Genomic DNA, 18335 nt, shown 5'->3' with positions numbered 1-18335 from the left:
GATGTGTCTCTTGTTGTTGTAATATTAGCGAGTTCGAGGAGCCTTGGTCTTTTTGTCCTTGATTGTAGCAAAATAGGCATGCTCCATTGGAATTGGTGTTGAAGGAGCTGAAGCTTTGGAACCCTCCATGCGAGTTTCCTCTAGAATGAGGGAAAAAGTCAGTGAGGTTAGTGTATGATTGTTTTGATTGGCTATCACTAAGACACATTGCTCATATAACAAGGAGGCATGCTTGAAAGCAACACATAGATGGCCTCCTCCTCATCAATAGTCACACCTGCACCACCGAGTTGATCAATCATACAACGGATGTCATTTACATGAGAAGAAATACGGTTTTGCCATCTTTTTACATCCTATAGAGTTTCTTCCTTAAGAAGAATCTAGTTCCATTGGTTTTCCCAAAGATAGACTTGAGCCTAAGCCATTCTTCATTCGAAGTCTTTACTGAGCTTACTTGATGAATTTGGCTATCACCTAGCCCACAAATGATGAGAGATAGTGCCTTGGAGTCTAAATTAGTTCACTTAGAGATAAGATCTAGATCTTAACTTAGCCTTTTCTTAGTTCCATTTACCACTCCCCACAAATCTTTCTCAATGAGACACATTTTCATTTTGACGCACCAAGTATGGTACTTGGAGCCATCAAATTTCTTGGTTTTGTCAAACATTTTTCCCACCATGGTTGCCATGGTACTCAACACATCACACACACACACAATGTTACACAAATACGAAAGTCTTTTATAGCTCTAGAACTTTACAATGGAGCTTGTATTTTTACCCAGAAATGCTTTACTCAAGGATCCCTTAACTAGACAAGTGAAGGTGTGTGCACATGAACTTTAAAACCACTCTAGATAATGTGAATTGCCCTTGATCTTGAACCTGATCTTGGATTCTTTGGCTAAAGCAATTTGTGCTTTCTTTGACCATTTGTCTATTTTTGGGTTTTAAGTTGTGGGCTCTTTGTTTAGCAGGTTTTGCACCATCTATTAAAGGAATGGTGTGTTTTACCCTTTTCGAAGGAATTCCCTTCATATCCGTGTATTTCCAAGAAAAAACATCTTGACTTTCCTTGAGTAAGGATACCAATTCTTCTTCCTAACCTAGGGTTAGATCTTTTGGAATGAATATTGGCTTTGGTTCTTGTTGCCCTCGGTCAGCAAGACTTATCTCTTTAACCTTGATGGGACCATCATAATATGTATGAGGCTCTACGTAGGTGTTCTTCGAGGTTTCTCACTCCATATTAACCTATCCCCAATATTGTAGGACTTGAAATACTCATGCACTTATCTTAAATCTTCTTCATGAGAATTGGAAAGTGCTTTAAGTTTAGCTTCCTTCTATACCTCATCTTTAACTTTGTTAAGCTTAAGTTGAGTAGAGCGACATAGTTTAGCATGTTCAGGGGGTTTCTAGAAAATTTTCTTCTTCCCTTGTGGCCTATGTCGTGGCTGGTATGGTAATATTTTTTAGATCATCTTCCCATTGGCACATATAAGATTCATGGGAACTTACCACTTTAACTTAGCATAGCCAATGAAGGTCGGTTTCCATAGAAAAGATGTATATTGTGCAAATCATGTCCCCAACTTTTACAAAAGTTTGTCAAGTCTGTTCAATCGTGCAAATCATGTCCCCAACTTTTACAAAAGTTTGTCCATGGTTGCCAAAATGTGAATCTAGTCTTCAGAATCTTCAGGCTCTAGATGTGGATCATATTTTGGATCCTTATTTGTACCATCTAGTAATTTGTTGCACAATCGGCACATGTTGAAAGTTGTGGTATTAATTGTTGCATTGCATGCCCTACACATGTCAATTGAAATGGTTGTGGTAGTGGGGTCAGACTCATCTTCTAGTATTCCTTGACCCATACGGTGTGTTTTCCAAGAATTAAGGTCAACTTTTAATGTTTGACCTCATTTTTTTATGTATATGTGAGTGGTTTCCCAATAATACACTAATCACACTTCTCTCGTGTATGGTCTTCCAAGGATCATTGTGTACGACCCTTTTCTTTGAAAGTTCATTACCACAAATACATGGCTAAATGTGATACCAAAGGAAGTTAATCTTCAGGTTTTCAAGTATACCCATTGGCTATGCTATATTATCGTCAAGCTAGTGAGGAAGTCCGGGGCAAGCAACAAGAAGAGCGGCCTCTAAGAACTCCTCAAGGCTCTCGTGTTGCTCAATGGGCTTGGGGCACAACGCAATACAAACATAAGAACCCCAAAACCACACACTCAACAAGAAAAGGCTCACCACCTAGTTATGTGTATGAACTACGACACCAAAGATCTTTCCTTGTAGCCAATCAACACAAGCTAACCATATACATCAATCAAAAGGCACACAAACCCTCAACAAAGATCTTTCCTTGTAGCCAATCAACACAAGCTAACCATATACATCAATCAAAAGGCACACAAACCCTCAACAAACACTCATAACATATGATATTGTGTGTGTAGGAGACTAGCATAACACAAATAGATGTACACCAAACTTGAAGAAGAACTTAGAGAGACAATATAAGCTTGATTTTGTTGTCGGTATACACATGGTCTTAAGGTTACGGGAGCCCTCTCACCATACGACTCTCTTACCATGGATTGAAAGGCAATAAATCAAAAATAGGCCCTCAAGCCGCCAAGCATAAAATCACACCACAAAATACAAGGATCGAATTTACCTTAAATCAAACATCGGACCACTTTGCTAAATCAACTTTGGAGATGTAGGAGTCCAAGACTTGTACACAATTGCACCCAAACTACTAATATTATTTATGCAACAAGGGCAAGATACAATTATGATAGGGAGTATGGCATCGCTCAAGCCCTCACAATGACATAACTAGCTTCAAGCTTCTCTATGCAATCAAAGGTATTGATGTATAGAGAGAGCTCACAAGTTCACTATCTCCTTACACACTAGAGTTGGGAGTGGTGTACAATGTGTGTAATCCCCCCCTCCATAAGGAATGGAGGGGCTCTATTTATAGGTTTGAGAAGCCCCAATTAGGATTAAGCCTAATCAATTTTATTATGAGAAATCATAGATTATGGATTTTTTATTTTGGAATGAGAGTGGACCTCTTCTTATCCCTTGAGTCACATGGATGTGGGCTCAAGGTGAGAGAATTATTAAAGATGAGAGGAGAGTGTGATGTAGAGGTTTGAGCAAATGACTTGTAGTAATGCCTACTCGAAAAGTAGTAGAGTGGGTGCTTATTTACACATGTTTAGTGGTTAGTAGTTAGTAATCACTATAAAAGGTTAGTAGTACAATGTAAAAATGGGTGAGAAGGGCTGAGAGGTTGAGTGAGAGGAGTAAAGATTTAGAAAGATCCTTTGTGTGGTTGGAAAGATCCTTTGTGTGGTTGAAAGCTCGAAGAAGCTTGGACTCACCCATGTGTAGATCTTTAAGTTAACCGCCGGTCTCCTTCTTGCATTTGATGCCACAAAAGTTGATTGAGGTGAAGAACATGAGGGTTTTTGTAGATAGAAACCCCATATTTGTAGAGGTTAATATGATACATTCATGCTTAATTTTTATGTATTTTTTGAGATTGGGAAAATAATTTAGTAATATGGGAGTAGTAGGGAGAGAAATGGAGATGAGGTATGGGTGTAGAGTAGATATGAGAGCAAATGGAGATGGAAGGAGAGGGCAAAGGTGGAGAGGGTGAGAGAGAGGACATGAAGTTTTCAGGTTTGATGGAGTGAGAAAGGAATAAGTAAGTGTGTAGGTGATGAATGTGTAAGGGAGGTGAGAAGAGACTAGGTGTACCTTGCCAAAAAGTGGCAGACTGGGGTCCAATAAAAAATTCATATCGCACTGCCATTAGCTCCAAAAATTTTCAAAACATTTGAGCATATTCCTGAGCTCACGAGCTAACTTTTGTCTCTTGATGATCAGTCCAAATTTGGAGTGGAGGCGGGCGCAAAAATTTCAGCAGAATCATGTATTTTCTGAATTTTCAAAATCTTTGTGTGGGTCCCCATTAGTGGAATTTTTGATAGCTCCAAGAGTGAGCCCCCAATACATCATATCTTGACCTTAGATACTCAAGTGTATGTGGACACTTACATGGAGGAGATTTTTTTCCATTTTATAAAGATATAATGGGAAAAAACAAGCTAGTACTTTAACTAGTCAACATATCATGATAATATGGTTATTATGATAGGAAAATAAAATAAACAAAGAGATCTAATTGTGAATAAAATATACAAAAATAATTGATATATGAAAAACTATTTAATGAAAATATATAAAAAATATTTAATAGTAAAAATATATATACAAAAATACTAAACTATGGAAGTCAAAAGGGAGGGAGACCCTCATTATTTTAGGGACGATGAGAGAATAAAAGATGAAATAGTCTAAGGAAAAAAGTGATTTAGGTAGTAGGCTTTCTACACGGTGCTTTCTACATGGTGTGGGTAGAAATGTGAGGGCATAGGATTTACTTATGCAATGTGAAGTTGAAGCATATATACAATGATGGTCCAAAAGTATTATGAAGAAAAAATAATAATAATAATAATAAATAAATAAAAATATACTTAGATTTTGTAATACACACACCTAATGAAGTATATACATAATTAGAAAAAATAGAGACCCCCATATTTAGGCCCTTATATGAGATGAAATATTTACACAAAAATGGGCCGTAATAATTTTATTTATTTTTGATAAGTAGCTAGCAAAAACTTTTTTTTTAATAATATAAAAATATATAGAAGATATGGGTAAAGTCCCTAACGCACACACGCCTATTTACAGTGAAAAGGAATTTATGACAAAGAGTTTATGTGACTTTCCTTGGCTGAGGTAGTTACTTGTGGTAATGTGGATAGTCGAAAAAATGGCTATCATTTAGCCCTCCCCCTAGATGATGGTATATTCATGTACCATCATAAAGTAGGCCTTCTAAAGCAAGTGGTGTAATGTAGTTCTCTTGTCCATCTTTCTTATGTTCCTCATGTTTTGCACCACAAACATCACTCAAACAACAGAACTTACATGCCCTTTTATCTCCTTTTTGTGGTTGCTTTTGTAAGTCTGTCGGTAAAATACAAATCAAGTCTGGCTTGAGTCTGTAGCCATTAACCTTCTTAGAATGTTCTTTGCCATCCAAATCCATGAGCTGATAATAGCTAGAGTTGAGAACCTTCTTGACAATGTATGGTCCCTGCCATCTAGTTTCAAACTTGGCATCAAACCGGTTATCAAGTCGATTGTCATACTTTAGCACAAGATCTCCTTCTTTGATGCCCTTCTTTGATGCCCTTATCTTTAAAAGTTGCATTGAACTTCTCCGCTGCTTGCATGGCTTTTCTGATATAACACTCGTATGCAGCTTCTCTTTTCCAGTCTAGCTCAACTAAAGTGAGAAGTCGATCCACCCATGCATCTTGATCTCCTAGCCCACCCTTTCCATGTAGCCGCATTGTTGGAATGTTGAGCTCAATAGGCTGCAATGCTTCTTGGCCATAAACCAAGTGAAAGGGCGTAAACCCTATTGCTTCTTAGTAGGTAGTCTGGTATGCCCATAGTGCTCCATCAAGGAACTCGTCCCAAAGCTTCGTCTTGTTCTTCACCATCTTTCTTATGATTCGTGCAATGTCACCATTAGCCTTCTCTACTAACCCATTTGATTGAGGATAGTAGGGTGTGCTATGACGATGTGAAAAGAGAAGCTCTTCACAAACTTCGGTGAGCAAACCTTTTCTAAAACCAGGACCATTGTCAGAAACAATCGCCAAGGGTGTGCCAAATCTCCAACATATATGAGTGTAAACAAATTTGCTTACAGTCTTTTCATTCACCCTTGCCACACTTTGAGCCTCCACCCACCTAGTCATGTAGTCTATGGCCACTAAGATGTACAATTTTCCATTTTTAGGTCTAGGCAGTGGACCCATAGCATCAACGCCCCATTTTTCAAATGGACCACTTACAATGACTAATTGGCATGGACCATGTAGCAACCTCTTATTACCATTGACTTCGCAGTTATGACAGCTCTTACACCAATGTTGGACATCCACATGATGTAAGCTTGGCCAAACATACCCAGCAAGCAAAATCTTTTTCACAGTTAGTTCTTGAGCAAAATGGCCACCACATGCTTCTTCATGCAAACCTTCTAAAATGGCTGGAATCTCCTTGGTTGTTGTTGGTACTCTTCTGCACACTTGATCTTTTCCTCTTTGGTAGAGGGCACCTTCTAAGAATAAGAAAGAACTTGCCCTCTTCATGAGCCTCCTCTTTTGTGCCCTTGTGAAGTCTTGTGGGAATTCACCTTCCACGATGTAGCTTACTATGGGAGCCAGTGTCTCCAAGATGTAGCTTACTATGGGAGCCAGTGTCTCCATTCCTTGGTATCGTGGTTGCTTAATAGCTGCTGCAGCCAAGACTACTTGCATTTCCTTCTTAACACATGCAACGGCTTGTTGTGCAAGTAGATCAGCATCCTCATTTTGTTTCCTAGGAATATGATACAATTGCACCTCCTTAAATTGATTAAACAACCTACGGATAGCATGAACCTTTTGCCTTGATCTTTCATTCTTGCATGCCCAAATGCCTAAAATTTGCCTTACAATAAGAAGTGCATCCCCTTTTACCAGTAGACGACGTATCCCTTGATTGATGCACACCTTCAAGCCATGAAGTAGTATGTCGTACTCTGCTGCATTGTTGCTAGTAGAACTTGGCAAGTTGACCTTCTCCTTCATAATAATAACCACCTCTCCACTTGGGTTGAGCAGCACCAGCCCTCCCCCTACTTTACCTATGGCTTTTCTAAAAGCTCCATCAAAGAACAAGGTGAATTCATTAGGTATAGTTCTGGGTGGTGGCAATGGTAGGGTCTTTACTTCAGGCACCTTAATCTCGTTTTCATGCACTCTATAAGTGAGAATCCCTGTCAATTGTGCATGCACACTATCTTCTACCTTGAAAGAGTATTGGAATTCTTGCAATTCCATAACCCACTTTGTGATTCTAGCGCAGATAGTCATTTGAGAAGACACCCAAGGAAATAAATTTTCTGCAGTGAGAATTACAAAAGGTTTTGGTAACAAGTAGGATCTAAATTTGTGGAGAATGAATCTTTGAAGGAGTTTATTTCTCTAGGAATAGAGACATCCAATGACAAGTTCATAGATGCATCTTCAGCTCTAGCTTTATGTTTGAGAAGGGCTCGAGATTGGTGATATTGGAAGGGAGAAGGTAGAATATGTAGAGCCTAAAGAGGACAACCAAGGCTCCATCAATTTATGAAAGGATGAAGTTCTAGAGGAAGATGAGAATCCGAAGGTAAGAATTTTCTCCATTTTTGTGTTACTTCTTTTTCACTGTTTGTTTAATTCAAATCCTATTTTGAATGTTAGATCGCGCGATAGAAGATGTAAACAACTTTTTGGGAATGGGGAAGGGTTCTAGAGGAGCACTAGACATGGAATCAAGTAAAACAGACAATGCTCTGGCTCATTATTTGCCATATCTTAACTGTAAGATTCCTCCCCCAACCCCTTTTTGATGTCTAGTATCTTCCCCTGTAATCAATCCCTCTTCAGAAATATAAAGACCTTGTTTCTAACTGTTTTAGCCTAGAGAGACAAAACTATTCTAGAGAGAGAATATTCAGATTATGAATATTTTTGGATAGAAAAATAACTCATCTTATTAAAATAAGTTCCCCTGAAACAAAAATTCAAAAAGAATTTTCCAATGTGCAATTGGAATTTATGGAAAATGGGTATAAAGGACCTTAGTCTAAGGGTCTAGATTTTCAGAAATTTTTGGATTATGGTCCAATTAAGGTTCCTATGGGCCAATAGCATCAATCCATGTGTAGGGAGGAGATAAATCCAATTTGTAAAAGAAGATACCCAAAAATGAGTAAATGCTCACATAAGATGAAGAGTTGAAAATGTACAAGGTTTATTAGTAAAAAACTACGAGCAATATTAAAAATATGAGATATTTTGGGTATCCAAAAATGAGTAAATGCTCACATAAGATGAAGAGTTGAAAATGTACAAGGTTTATTAGTAAAAAACTATGAGCAATATTAAAAATATGAGATATTTTGGATATAATGATTCCTTTTTGACACATATGTAAGGAAGGGGAGTTCTTTAAAGGAGGTGCATATTTCAGGGTTTGATTTTTTTGCGAGCTTTATTTGGCGAGCTTTTTGGAGATAAGAGAGTTTTATGCGAGCTTGTAAGAAAAATGATACATTTTGGTGAGCTTTTATATAGTAAGTATTTATGAAAGAGAAATAAATACATTCACATACATACATACATATACATGCATATTCTCAAACACACCTACCTACCTACCTTCCTACATATATACATACATACATATATACACACATTTGTACAATACATACATACATACATGCATGCATACATACATACCTACATACCTACCTACCTACCTTCCTACATATAAACACACATTTTATGTCAAAGAAACTTGAATATAGGCACAAACATACCTATCTATGTACCTTTCTTCCAATATTTATTTCAACACAAGTAAAAACAAGTATACCCGGCTCATATTTTCTTACAAAAAGATTGAGTTCACATTTGCTTACAAGAACATATATGGTTGGTACAACTCCTTTACCATAGCGTCGCAAGCTACCTACAATAAGACTTTAGAGTACGTGACAGTATACTCCATCTCCCAAAGCAAGACAAAAATATTGGGTTCAAATTTTCTTATAAAAAGATTAACTTCACATTTCCTTACAAGCTTAAGTAGACACAAACATGAGAGGCTTGATTAAAGCTTAAGTATAGGCACAAACATCCTTGCTTCGAGGACGTGATAGTATATTGCCCACTTCCTCTGGTGATAGTGTCGGTTGATGCATTACCATATCCTCATTCTTATGTAATCCCAAAACTCGCAAGAAGACAAAATAGATATGCTTATATGCAACATAAGACTTTCCTCTAGATTCTCTTTGGATGAAATCAGGACATGTACACCAGGGTTGTACCTTGATGTGTATAAAATAGTCCTCTCCACTCTCACATGCCAAATGAAAAATAGAGTAAAGGGACGACTGCATTGCACTCTCATTAAATTAAGGACTGTCGCTGTCATGGCCTCGACACTACCAATCCTCTTTTCTGCTTCTTTGAAAATCCAATGCCGCCACTTGGTTGATCTCTTTGTATTCTGTGTAGCATCATGTGGCCTCTTGTCACTTTCTTTGTTGCCCGCTGCTTGTGTGGACATTTCTCCCACCCCTGACACAAAAGGTTCCTCATGAGTAACATCTAACTTAAACCCTGCCTTTACTAATTTCTCTACCTCTTGGCTGGTTATGTTGGTCCCAACATCCACTTTCCACGTATCTGGGTGTGATGGCTTGTATATTATGCTTGTAAGTTGTGTCACGAGGCATTACGTAATACACAACACATCTACACACTTGCACACAGTGTGTAGTTTTGCGAGACAAAAGTGACAAACTATTTTAGTTTTCTCATCCTCTGTCAGAAGTCCAACTGCAATCTTTTTTGTCAGATGTCCATGAAAGATGTTGTTATACCTTTTATTGTTCAATTAAAAAGGACAGTTGAGCCTATGGCACTCCAAAGTACCAACATAATAGCTAATATGCACGGTACAACTTACAGACATGTTTGATGTTAATGGACGTATCCATAGGTGACCATCATATTTTTACTCCATTCCGTCCATATTTCCTATTTTGCCATATGTTGGTGGAAACTCTAGGATGGAATCACCATCATAATGTCTTGGCATACCTCCTGGACTTGGATGACTCAAGTAACTTTTTTCAACAATGAACGTAGAAGAGAAGGTTGCTCCTTCTTACGAAGAACTGAAAGTATACTCTCTGAAGCAATACATTCATCTTCAGAGATATTGTGCTTTGAGCCTTTTGGATTGCTCGTGCCTTCACCTAGTTGCAAAACAGTTACTGAGCCATTCAAGTCATTCTCAGAGGAGGAGCTCGAGATATGAGCATGGGTGTTTTGTGTCCCTAATTCTTTATCCACTGAAGTCTCCAAATGTCGGACATCTTGGGCAATGTAATTAGCACTAGAATCAAGACTATCAGCAGCACAGAGAGGACTACATTGTAGCATATATGTTTTACTTCGAGTAATATCTACGAGGTAGTTTTTATTGCCCTCCATATCATAATGAGCGATGATTTCCTATAGGCTTCCATTGGTCCTAGTAGCTTTCACTCCAGAAAGAGCGTGTGATGAAGGCAGAAACCCTTGTAGATATCCATGACTGACAAGCGTGGTCTGGTGGAGAAGTATTAAAGTTTGAGATTTTTTGCTGCAGCCATCAAGCTCCCACACCCAAAGGTGACAGTGTGCTCCATAGGGAAGGCAATACAAAGATGCAGAAAGGACATGAGAGACGAAAATGTGAAATGAAAATATAAGAACGAAGGAACAGGTGGAGTTTATGAAACAAAAATAGAAGATCAGGTATCTAGGTGGAGCAATCACGATTGAGAATGAAGGCGGTTCAAATGATAATACAAGGTAGAGCAATCACGATTGAGAATGAAGGCGATTGAAATGATAAAACAAGGTGGAGCAATCACGATTGAGAATGGTCACGATAAATTTTTTTTTATAAAAAATATACAAATATATATGTATCTACAAATATGTAAAAAAATATACAAATATATACATTTATTTGTAAGTATTATTTTTATAAAAGGCTAGTCTCTTTGTAAATACACACACACACACATGTCTATATTTATATATTATATTGTATATATTTTAGGCTAAGAATCTATTAGGATATATGTATTTTAGTGTGTGTGTGTGTGTATTTACAAAGAGACTAGCCTTCTATCTATTTCAGGATATATAGATATATTAGACTATATATTTAATATGTGTGTGTGTGTGTGTGTGTGTGTGTAACCTAATAAATACCTAGACTAAAATATATATATATACATCAATATATATATATATGTACATATATACATAGCCTAAACTATATTCTCTCTCTCTTTTGAGCCTAAATGTTCAAAAAAGTTTTAAAAGAGGATGATAATGGAGATGGTAAGAAGGTTTTCTGTAACCTTCGTATTAGAATATCCTTGAGTACATACACCTAAAATAACCTTCACATTAAACAACATCCATATAGATTGTTATGATTATAATTTTTTTTTTATAAAATCTTAAAAAATATAGAAGGTATTGGATTTATGGTGATTCTAGAACCACAAGATGCCCACCAATAGTGATTCCTTTTCATGTAAATAATGTTGTTGAAGGGTTTTCCTAATATATACTATTATGCCTACTGCTAGTAAACAATTATGAAAGCCTTAGAGAATACAAAAGGTAATTGATCTTACAACAAGGAAGTTTTAGAAAGATAATCTTACAATTGCATATCTTCCAATTGCATGCCACTTTTTCCAAGTCCAAGCATCCCTCTAGAGTAACCTTAGAAATATGCACGATGATAAGATCACATGAATTGGGGGCTTGTAAGATCATTTGTTGGACCACCTTGTTAGGTCTCATAGTACATAAGGGTAGATGAATTGAATGATGAAAATGGAGATGGTAAGAATAAAAATGGTAATAAATCTACTTTTCTAATGTACCTTCTAAGTACACATGGTCATCACAAGTGATCGAGGCTCCCACTTTCATGTTTGATGATATTGAGTTATCTAAATATTTTGGAGAATTGACTAGGACTCCCAACATATTGGATCATGCCTGAGTACATATACTTAAGATAACCTTCAAATACATATAATAACATCCATATTGAAGAATCCTTCAATACATATGCCTAAGGCAGCCTTCATGAAAAACATAATAGCCTCCATATGGGATCTTATGGCTATCATAAAAGAATTATGAAAGCCTTAAAGAGTATAGAGGTCAACTGATCTATGATAATTCAAGGACCGTACGATGATACCCTTTCATATAAATAATGGTGTTTAAGGGTCTCCCCAATATGGATTGTTATGGCTGATAGAAAAAAATTGTGAAAGCCTTAAATAATATAGAATGTAACTGATCTTACAAGGAATTTTTCTAAAAAGATGCTCTTACAATTTCATAGGACTATTTTCTATGTATCTAAATGCATGCCACTTTTTTCAAGTCCAAGCTTCCCTCTAGAGTAACCTTAGGAATATGTAAGAGCGCATGAATTGGGGACTTGCAAGATTATGTGTGGGACCGCTTTGTTGTAGCGATCAATTAGCTAAGTCTCTTAATACTCAAGGGTAGATGGATTGAATGATGACAATGTAGATGCTATGGATGAAAATGGTATATTGAATCCTATTTTCCAATGTATTTTCAAAGTATACATGATGACTGTAGTTGATGGAGGTTCCGACTTTCATGTGTGATGATATTGAGTAATCTGGGCATTGTAATCAAAGTGAAAAATTGACTAGGGTTCCCAACATATCTGAGCATTGTTGAGTACATATACCTAAGATAACCTTTACATATACACAATAACCTCCATATCAAATCATCTTTGAGAGCATCTTTAACCGGTCATGATGCCTCCCTTGCCCTCGTTGCTCCGGCCACTCCAAGCTCCCGGCAGAGCCTGGGGATGGTCTGCGCTAGCGCAGACCATCTTTCGGCTCTGTCGGGTGCTTGGAGTGGCTGGAGCAACGGGGGGTGGAGGTGGCAGCGATGGTGGCTGAGAGCTGAGACTGGCCGGAGCAACACGGTGGTGGAGGTGGCAGCGATGGTGAGGAGGCAGCTGAGAGCTCAGACTGGCCGGAGCAACGCGGTGGTGGAGGTGGCAGCGATGGTGAGGAGGCGGCTGAGAGCTGAGAGGTGGAGGTGGCGGCTGAGAGCTGAGTGAATGGTACTAGTTGCCCACTTGCCTCTGTCCTCTTTGCAGTTGTGAAAGAACACCTATTGATCAGCACAAGATACCTCCAAGTTCTAGGAAAGCGGCCAGTCCAGGCACCCGGCAGAGCCGGGGGATGGTCTGCGCTAGTTCTAGGAAAGCGGCCAGTCCAGGCACCCGGCAGAGCCGGGGGATGGTCTGCGCTAGACCATCCCCCGGCTCTGCCGGGTGCCTGGACTCTGGCCGGAGCAACTAGGGGTGGAGGTGGCAGCGATGGTGGCTGAGAGCTGAGACTGGCCGAAGCAACTGAGGGTGGAGGTGGCAGCGATGGTGGCTGAGAGCTGAGACTGGCCGGAGCAACGTGGTGGTGGAGGTGGCAGCAATGGTGAGGAGGCGGCTGAGAGCTCAGACTTGGACGTTGCGGCTGAGAGCTGAGGAGGCGGCTGAGAGCTCAGACTTCGACGTGTGGCGGCTAAGAGCTGAGTGAATGGTACTAGTTGCCCACTTGCCTCTCTCCTCTTTGCAGTTGTGAAAGAACACCTATTGATCAGCACAAGATACCTCCAAGTTCCAGGAAAGCGGCACCATCAAAGGGCTTAGACTCTGTGATATATCTGGTTCTTGTAAGGATTATTGGGTCAATAGATACTAGCCAACATGGGCACCAGCAAATAGTGAAGCACACTGACCTTGAAAGGCTGAAGAGTCCATCCCAATGGAGGACCAGCCTGCCCATATCATACTGCCCGGAGCCATTATGTCTGGCTTCAAAACTTCTGCTACTTGGAAATTATCGTCTGCAGAGTCACGTCCCCTTGGCAACTTTGGGAGCTTCATGGCTGAATTGGGCCTTCGCACCCCCCAGAATTTGTGCGGTTGCAGTGAAATTGGGTGCACTAGTGTAGTAGTCCAAAACAGCCTGCATTGTGCATGCCAATTAGACAAGATCTTCAAGGCATAAAATGATCATCTAATTACACACATTAACAGCTTTAGCACTATTAAAATTGAGATTTTGGGACAATTATAGCAGGGATTGGGATTGGAGCTAATGGAATGTTGAACTGGCTATCGAGTTTGGCTGCTATAACCATCACCACACCCACAGCAGACAAATTTTTGATTGTGCTAACAACATTGCTCAATGTGGATCCCCCTAAGAGGAAATCTATACTATAGCTGCAAATGAAGACTCTGCCTTGCACCATTGGCTTCTTGAACAAGCTCGCATCCTGGCATTCGTTGGCATTTGGAAGTGTGCTACTATCATTATCCAGAGCATCGCTTGCGAGTATCAGACTATACATGCCTTTGCCAGGGGTACTTGCTGATCATGCCCACCCATCCGCACACATCAGTATTGTCCTAAGAACCCTCTTCTTGTACTTGCTCTGTCTAATCAAACCATAAGATGATGATAGTGAAAGCAAAGGAATTACATACATGCAAGCCCTATTCCTTGGACTGTCACATTGTTGCCCAGAATCATCGAGTTTGGATAGGTCCTGTCATGAACACTGGCGGCAACTGAGCATATCCAAGGGCTGAAGGACAAGATTGACTGGGGATAAGGGCCTGCATTCCCTGCAGCTTGAGCCACAAATACAACAGCTTTGTTTGCCGAAAGCATTGCCATATCAAAGGTGCTGAAGTATGTAGCAACCCCAGCTGGCGTGCCACCTGGACCAATGGACAGGCTCAAAATGTCGACCTTGTCTTTCACAGCCTGATTGGAGTATGATTCAAAGATGGGTCTCGTCAATGTAAGGATTATTGGGCTACAAAAGGCAAGCAAAGATATATCTGGTTCTTGTAGAAACTTGCTATTGCAAATGTTATTGGTTAAGATCTCTTGACGATTGCATCATTTTTTGGTCAATGGTTGAGATCTCTTGACGATTGCCACATGGAAATGGGCTGAACTCATCTAGAGAGACCATATCTTCTCTGGAATCAGATGCGATACTTAGGATGCATGACTACTTTTTTTTCTTCTTTTCCCAACTGGTCATAGCTCCCCAGATCCTTTCGTAGTTACCATTTTTTCACTACCTATAAATGCTTGTGGGTAGGCATTTGTTTTAGCAAAAAAAGATGTAATGCATACATGGACATGCATACTCATTAAGAGTACATGTCATATTAAGGTATAAAAAATTATATATAGAGAAGAATGATAGAGCCCCAAGGGTATCACTAAAAAAAATGTATGATATGACATAAGTGCATAGCGAGACCTATTTTTAATTAGGCCATTTATAGGAGGTATCCTATTTATTAGTTCGCCATTGTCCTATTTACTTTTTATATTTATAGGATGTGGCCTATTTATTAGTCTCGCCAGTGCGTTTTGTATACATACAAGAAATGATATGTGTATTCACAAAAACCATGTATACATACCTCTTTTTTAGTACTCTCTTCATGCAAGTTATATATGGAGGTTTTCTTAAGAGTGATGCCCTTGGGGATAGAACTTAATAAGTCTTGTTCACCTTTGGTGACTATGCATGTGACATATTGCTCTAGTTTATATGCCCAAGCACCCAAAAATGACTAGTTTCGATGCTAGGTAGCTGCAAATTGTTGTGGGATAGACTTGACATTTTGCCAAGTAGTATGCATGTAAGTGTGGGTCAATAAGACCACACACATGGGTAGAAGGAGATCCTCCCAAGAAACCTTATCTTTGGATTGTGGACCCTGAAGTGGAGCCCAAGTGAGCACCTACATAACCTAGGATGGACTTAGAAGCTATGCTAAAGCCTATGGTCTCTTGTTTAGTCTGTTATTATCCTAGTCACATGATGTGATCATTTCGGTCTATCAGGGTGGTCAACATAAGTAACCTAGGATGGACTTAGAAGCTATGCTAAAGCCTATGGTCTCTTGTTTAGCCTGTTATTATCCTAGTCGCATGATGTGATCATTTCGGTCTATCTAGACTAGTTGTAGGGTGGTCAACATAAGTAACCTATCTAGACTAAGGTGATGTGATCGGCTGTTCAATCTATCCAGCCTAGTCCTAGGGTGGCCAAGATGGACCTACAATACATTTCAGTCTATCTAGACTAGTTGATGTGTGGTCAACATAAGTAACCTATCTAGACTAAGGTGATGTAATCGGTTGTTCAATCTATCCAGACTAGTCCTAGGGTGGTGGGTGGCCAAGATGGACCTATAGTACAACCAACCAAGCATATTGGAAGAATGCATTTAGGCTATCCTTATAACTCATCGTCGTCATGAGCCTAGTCATTTAAGATTTGATTTAAGGGCATTACCAAGCCCACAGGGGGAAACCATACGTCATTTGGGTATTACCAAACCCAAGGTAATGACCATCTACAAGGACACACCTAGACATAGAATTAGGGATGGAGAAGGCAAACTCATCACATCCTAAGAATAATGTAGCCAAGACAAAGTTGTCTGTCTCTAGGTTGGATACCAAGCACTCTAGCTCTATGGTCTTGCAGAATCTATGGTAAATATGGTCTATGAGAGGGGTGAGGGTAAGGAGTTCTACTAATCCACTCATCAAAAGGCATCTCGATCATAGCATGATGAGTGTGATAACATGAGAGGAGGGTAGAAGCTAGGGAGTGTAGAGCAAATTAATAAACCATACTAGTACTATATTTATACTAATATACTTAATAGATATACTCATAACTATACTTATGTCTATAATATTTTTACTCATAACTATACTTATATTTACTACCATTCATATTTATACTTATACTTACAAATAAAGTGACTTGGAGATATACTTATAATTATGATTCTCATAGAATCTACACATTAAACACTGATCTATTTTCAAAGAATCTAAAAATTAAAATATAATCATAAATTTTATTAAAGTTAAAAAGTATTTTTATTAATTAAAGATGGTGATTAGTACATAACGACCCCACAATCTCAAGGATGTGGGGGGGTAATACATTGCTTGCATGTTACATAGTATTCACATCTCCTCCTAAGCTTTTTACCATGTGGATTAAAATCTTGGTTAGAGGATCATCTAACATCAATGTTATCTCTTGCCTAAGAAATGCAAGAGGCCTCTTTATATTGCTTGTAACTAGTTGTACCTCTCTATTTTGCACTTGCTACACATACATAGTGTTTTCCAAGTAATGAAGTTACTAACCATTAAAAAAACTATATTAGGAAAACTATGCTTTTTTAGTCACATTCTATTTTTTTCAACAAGGGGAGGCTTCTATTTATAGGAAAAATTGAGCTCCTAACCAAACAAACTGATTCTAGAATTTTCCAAGTCAGTTTGGTTGAATTTGGACTAGATTTGGACCTAGTTTGGTTACTTTTTGATTCGGTTTGGTTCCATTTTGATTTGGTTTGGTTCAAGAGAGATGAGAGATAAAAATATCACATTATTTTTGAGTTTAAAACTCATTCAAGCATGTGAAATATGCACCTCCTTTAAAGAACTCCCCTTCCTTACATATGTGTCAAAATGGAATGATTATACCCAAAATATCTCATATTTTTAATATTGCTCAAAGTTTTTACTAATAAACCTTGTACATTTTCAACTCTTCATCTTATGTGAGCATTTACTCATTTTTGGATACTCAATTTATCTCATTTTTTTGATATTACTCATAGTTTTTTACTAATAAACCTTGTACATTTTCAACTCTTCATCTTATGTGAAATATGGGGGATTTTTTTTTTGCGAGCTTTTTTTGCCGAGCTTTTTGGAGCAATGAACAAGTAGTCCGAGCTTTGCAAAGGACCAAGAACTTACTATGAGCTTTGTAAAGGACCAAGAACTTACTTACATATAAATAACAAGCTTTGAAAGATCAACAATATAAATTTTAGTCTTTTAAAGATCTAGTCCATAAAAATATTAATTACAAAGTCTTTTGATCCACATCATACTTATTGATATAATTACATATATACATATACCTATCTAAATTCATGCACCTCATACATATACACATACAAAATATACATATACATACATACATGCAAGAGCTACCTACATACTAACATATATACATACATACATACATACTTTCTTACTTACTTACTTAAATATAAAAAATAATCCTTTAAAGATAAAAAATGTATATACCAATCTTTAAAGTTCCGAACCATGAAAATCTCAATTACAAAGTCTTTTGATCCACATCATACTTATTGATATAATTATATATATACATATATCTACCTAAATTCATACACCTCATACATATACATATACATACATACATACAAGAGCTACCTACGCACTAACATATATACATACATACATACTTTCTTACTTACTTAAATATAAAACACAATCTTTTAAAGATAAAAAATATATATATTGATCTTTAAAGTTCCAAACCATGACAATCTCAATTACAAAGTCTTTTGATCCACAAA

The 18335-nt window shown here is 38.1% G+C and overlaps 1 protein-coding gene across 1 annotated transcript; it reads right to left on the bottom strand.

Moving 5' to 3' along the window:
* Positions 1-5557: 5557 nt before the first annotated feature.
* On the bottom strand, positions 5558-7021 carry LOC147626702 (uncharacterized). The gene has a single exon (XM_086816864.1). The coding sequence runs from the start codon at positions 7019-7021 to the stop codon at positions 5558-5560; it is 1464 nt and encodes a 487-aa protein (XP_086672990.1).
* Positions 7022-18335: the final 11314 nt, after the last annotated feature.

Source organism: Cibotium barometz, chromosome 22 (assembly GCF_041138505.1).
Source record: "Cibotium barometz isolate CiBa-2024 chromosome 22, ASM4113850v1, whole genome shotgun sequence".
NCBI lineage: Eukaryota > Viridiplantae > Streptophyta > Polypodiopsida > Cyatheales > Cibotiaceae > Cibotium > Cibotium barometz.
This window is presented reverse-complemented; position numbering and strand designations above follow the sequence as displayed.

What these genes read in the sequence shown, in the direction of transcription:
- LOC147626702 (XM_086816864.1), bottom strand. Translation starts at nt 7,021, where the DNA reads ATGGAATTGCAAGAATTCCAATACTCTTTCAAGGTAGAAGATAGTGTG.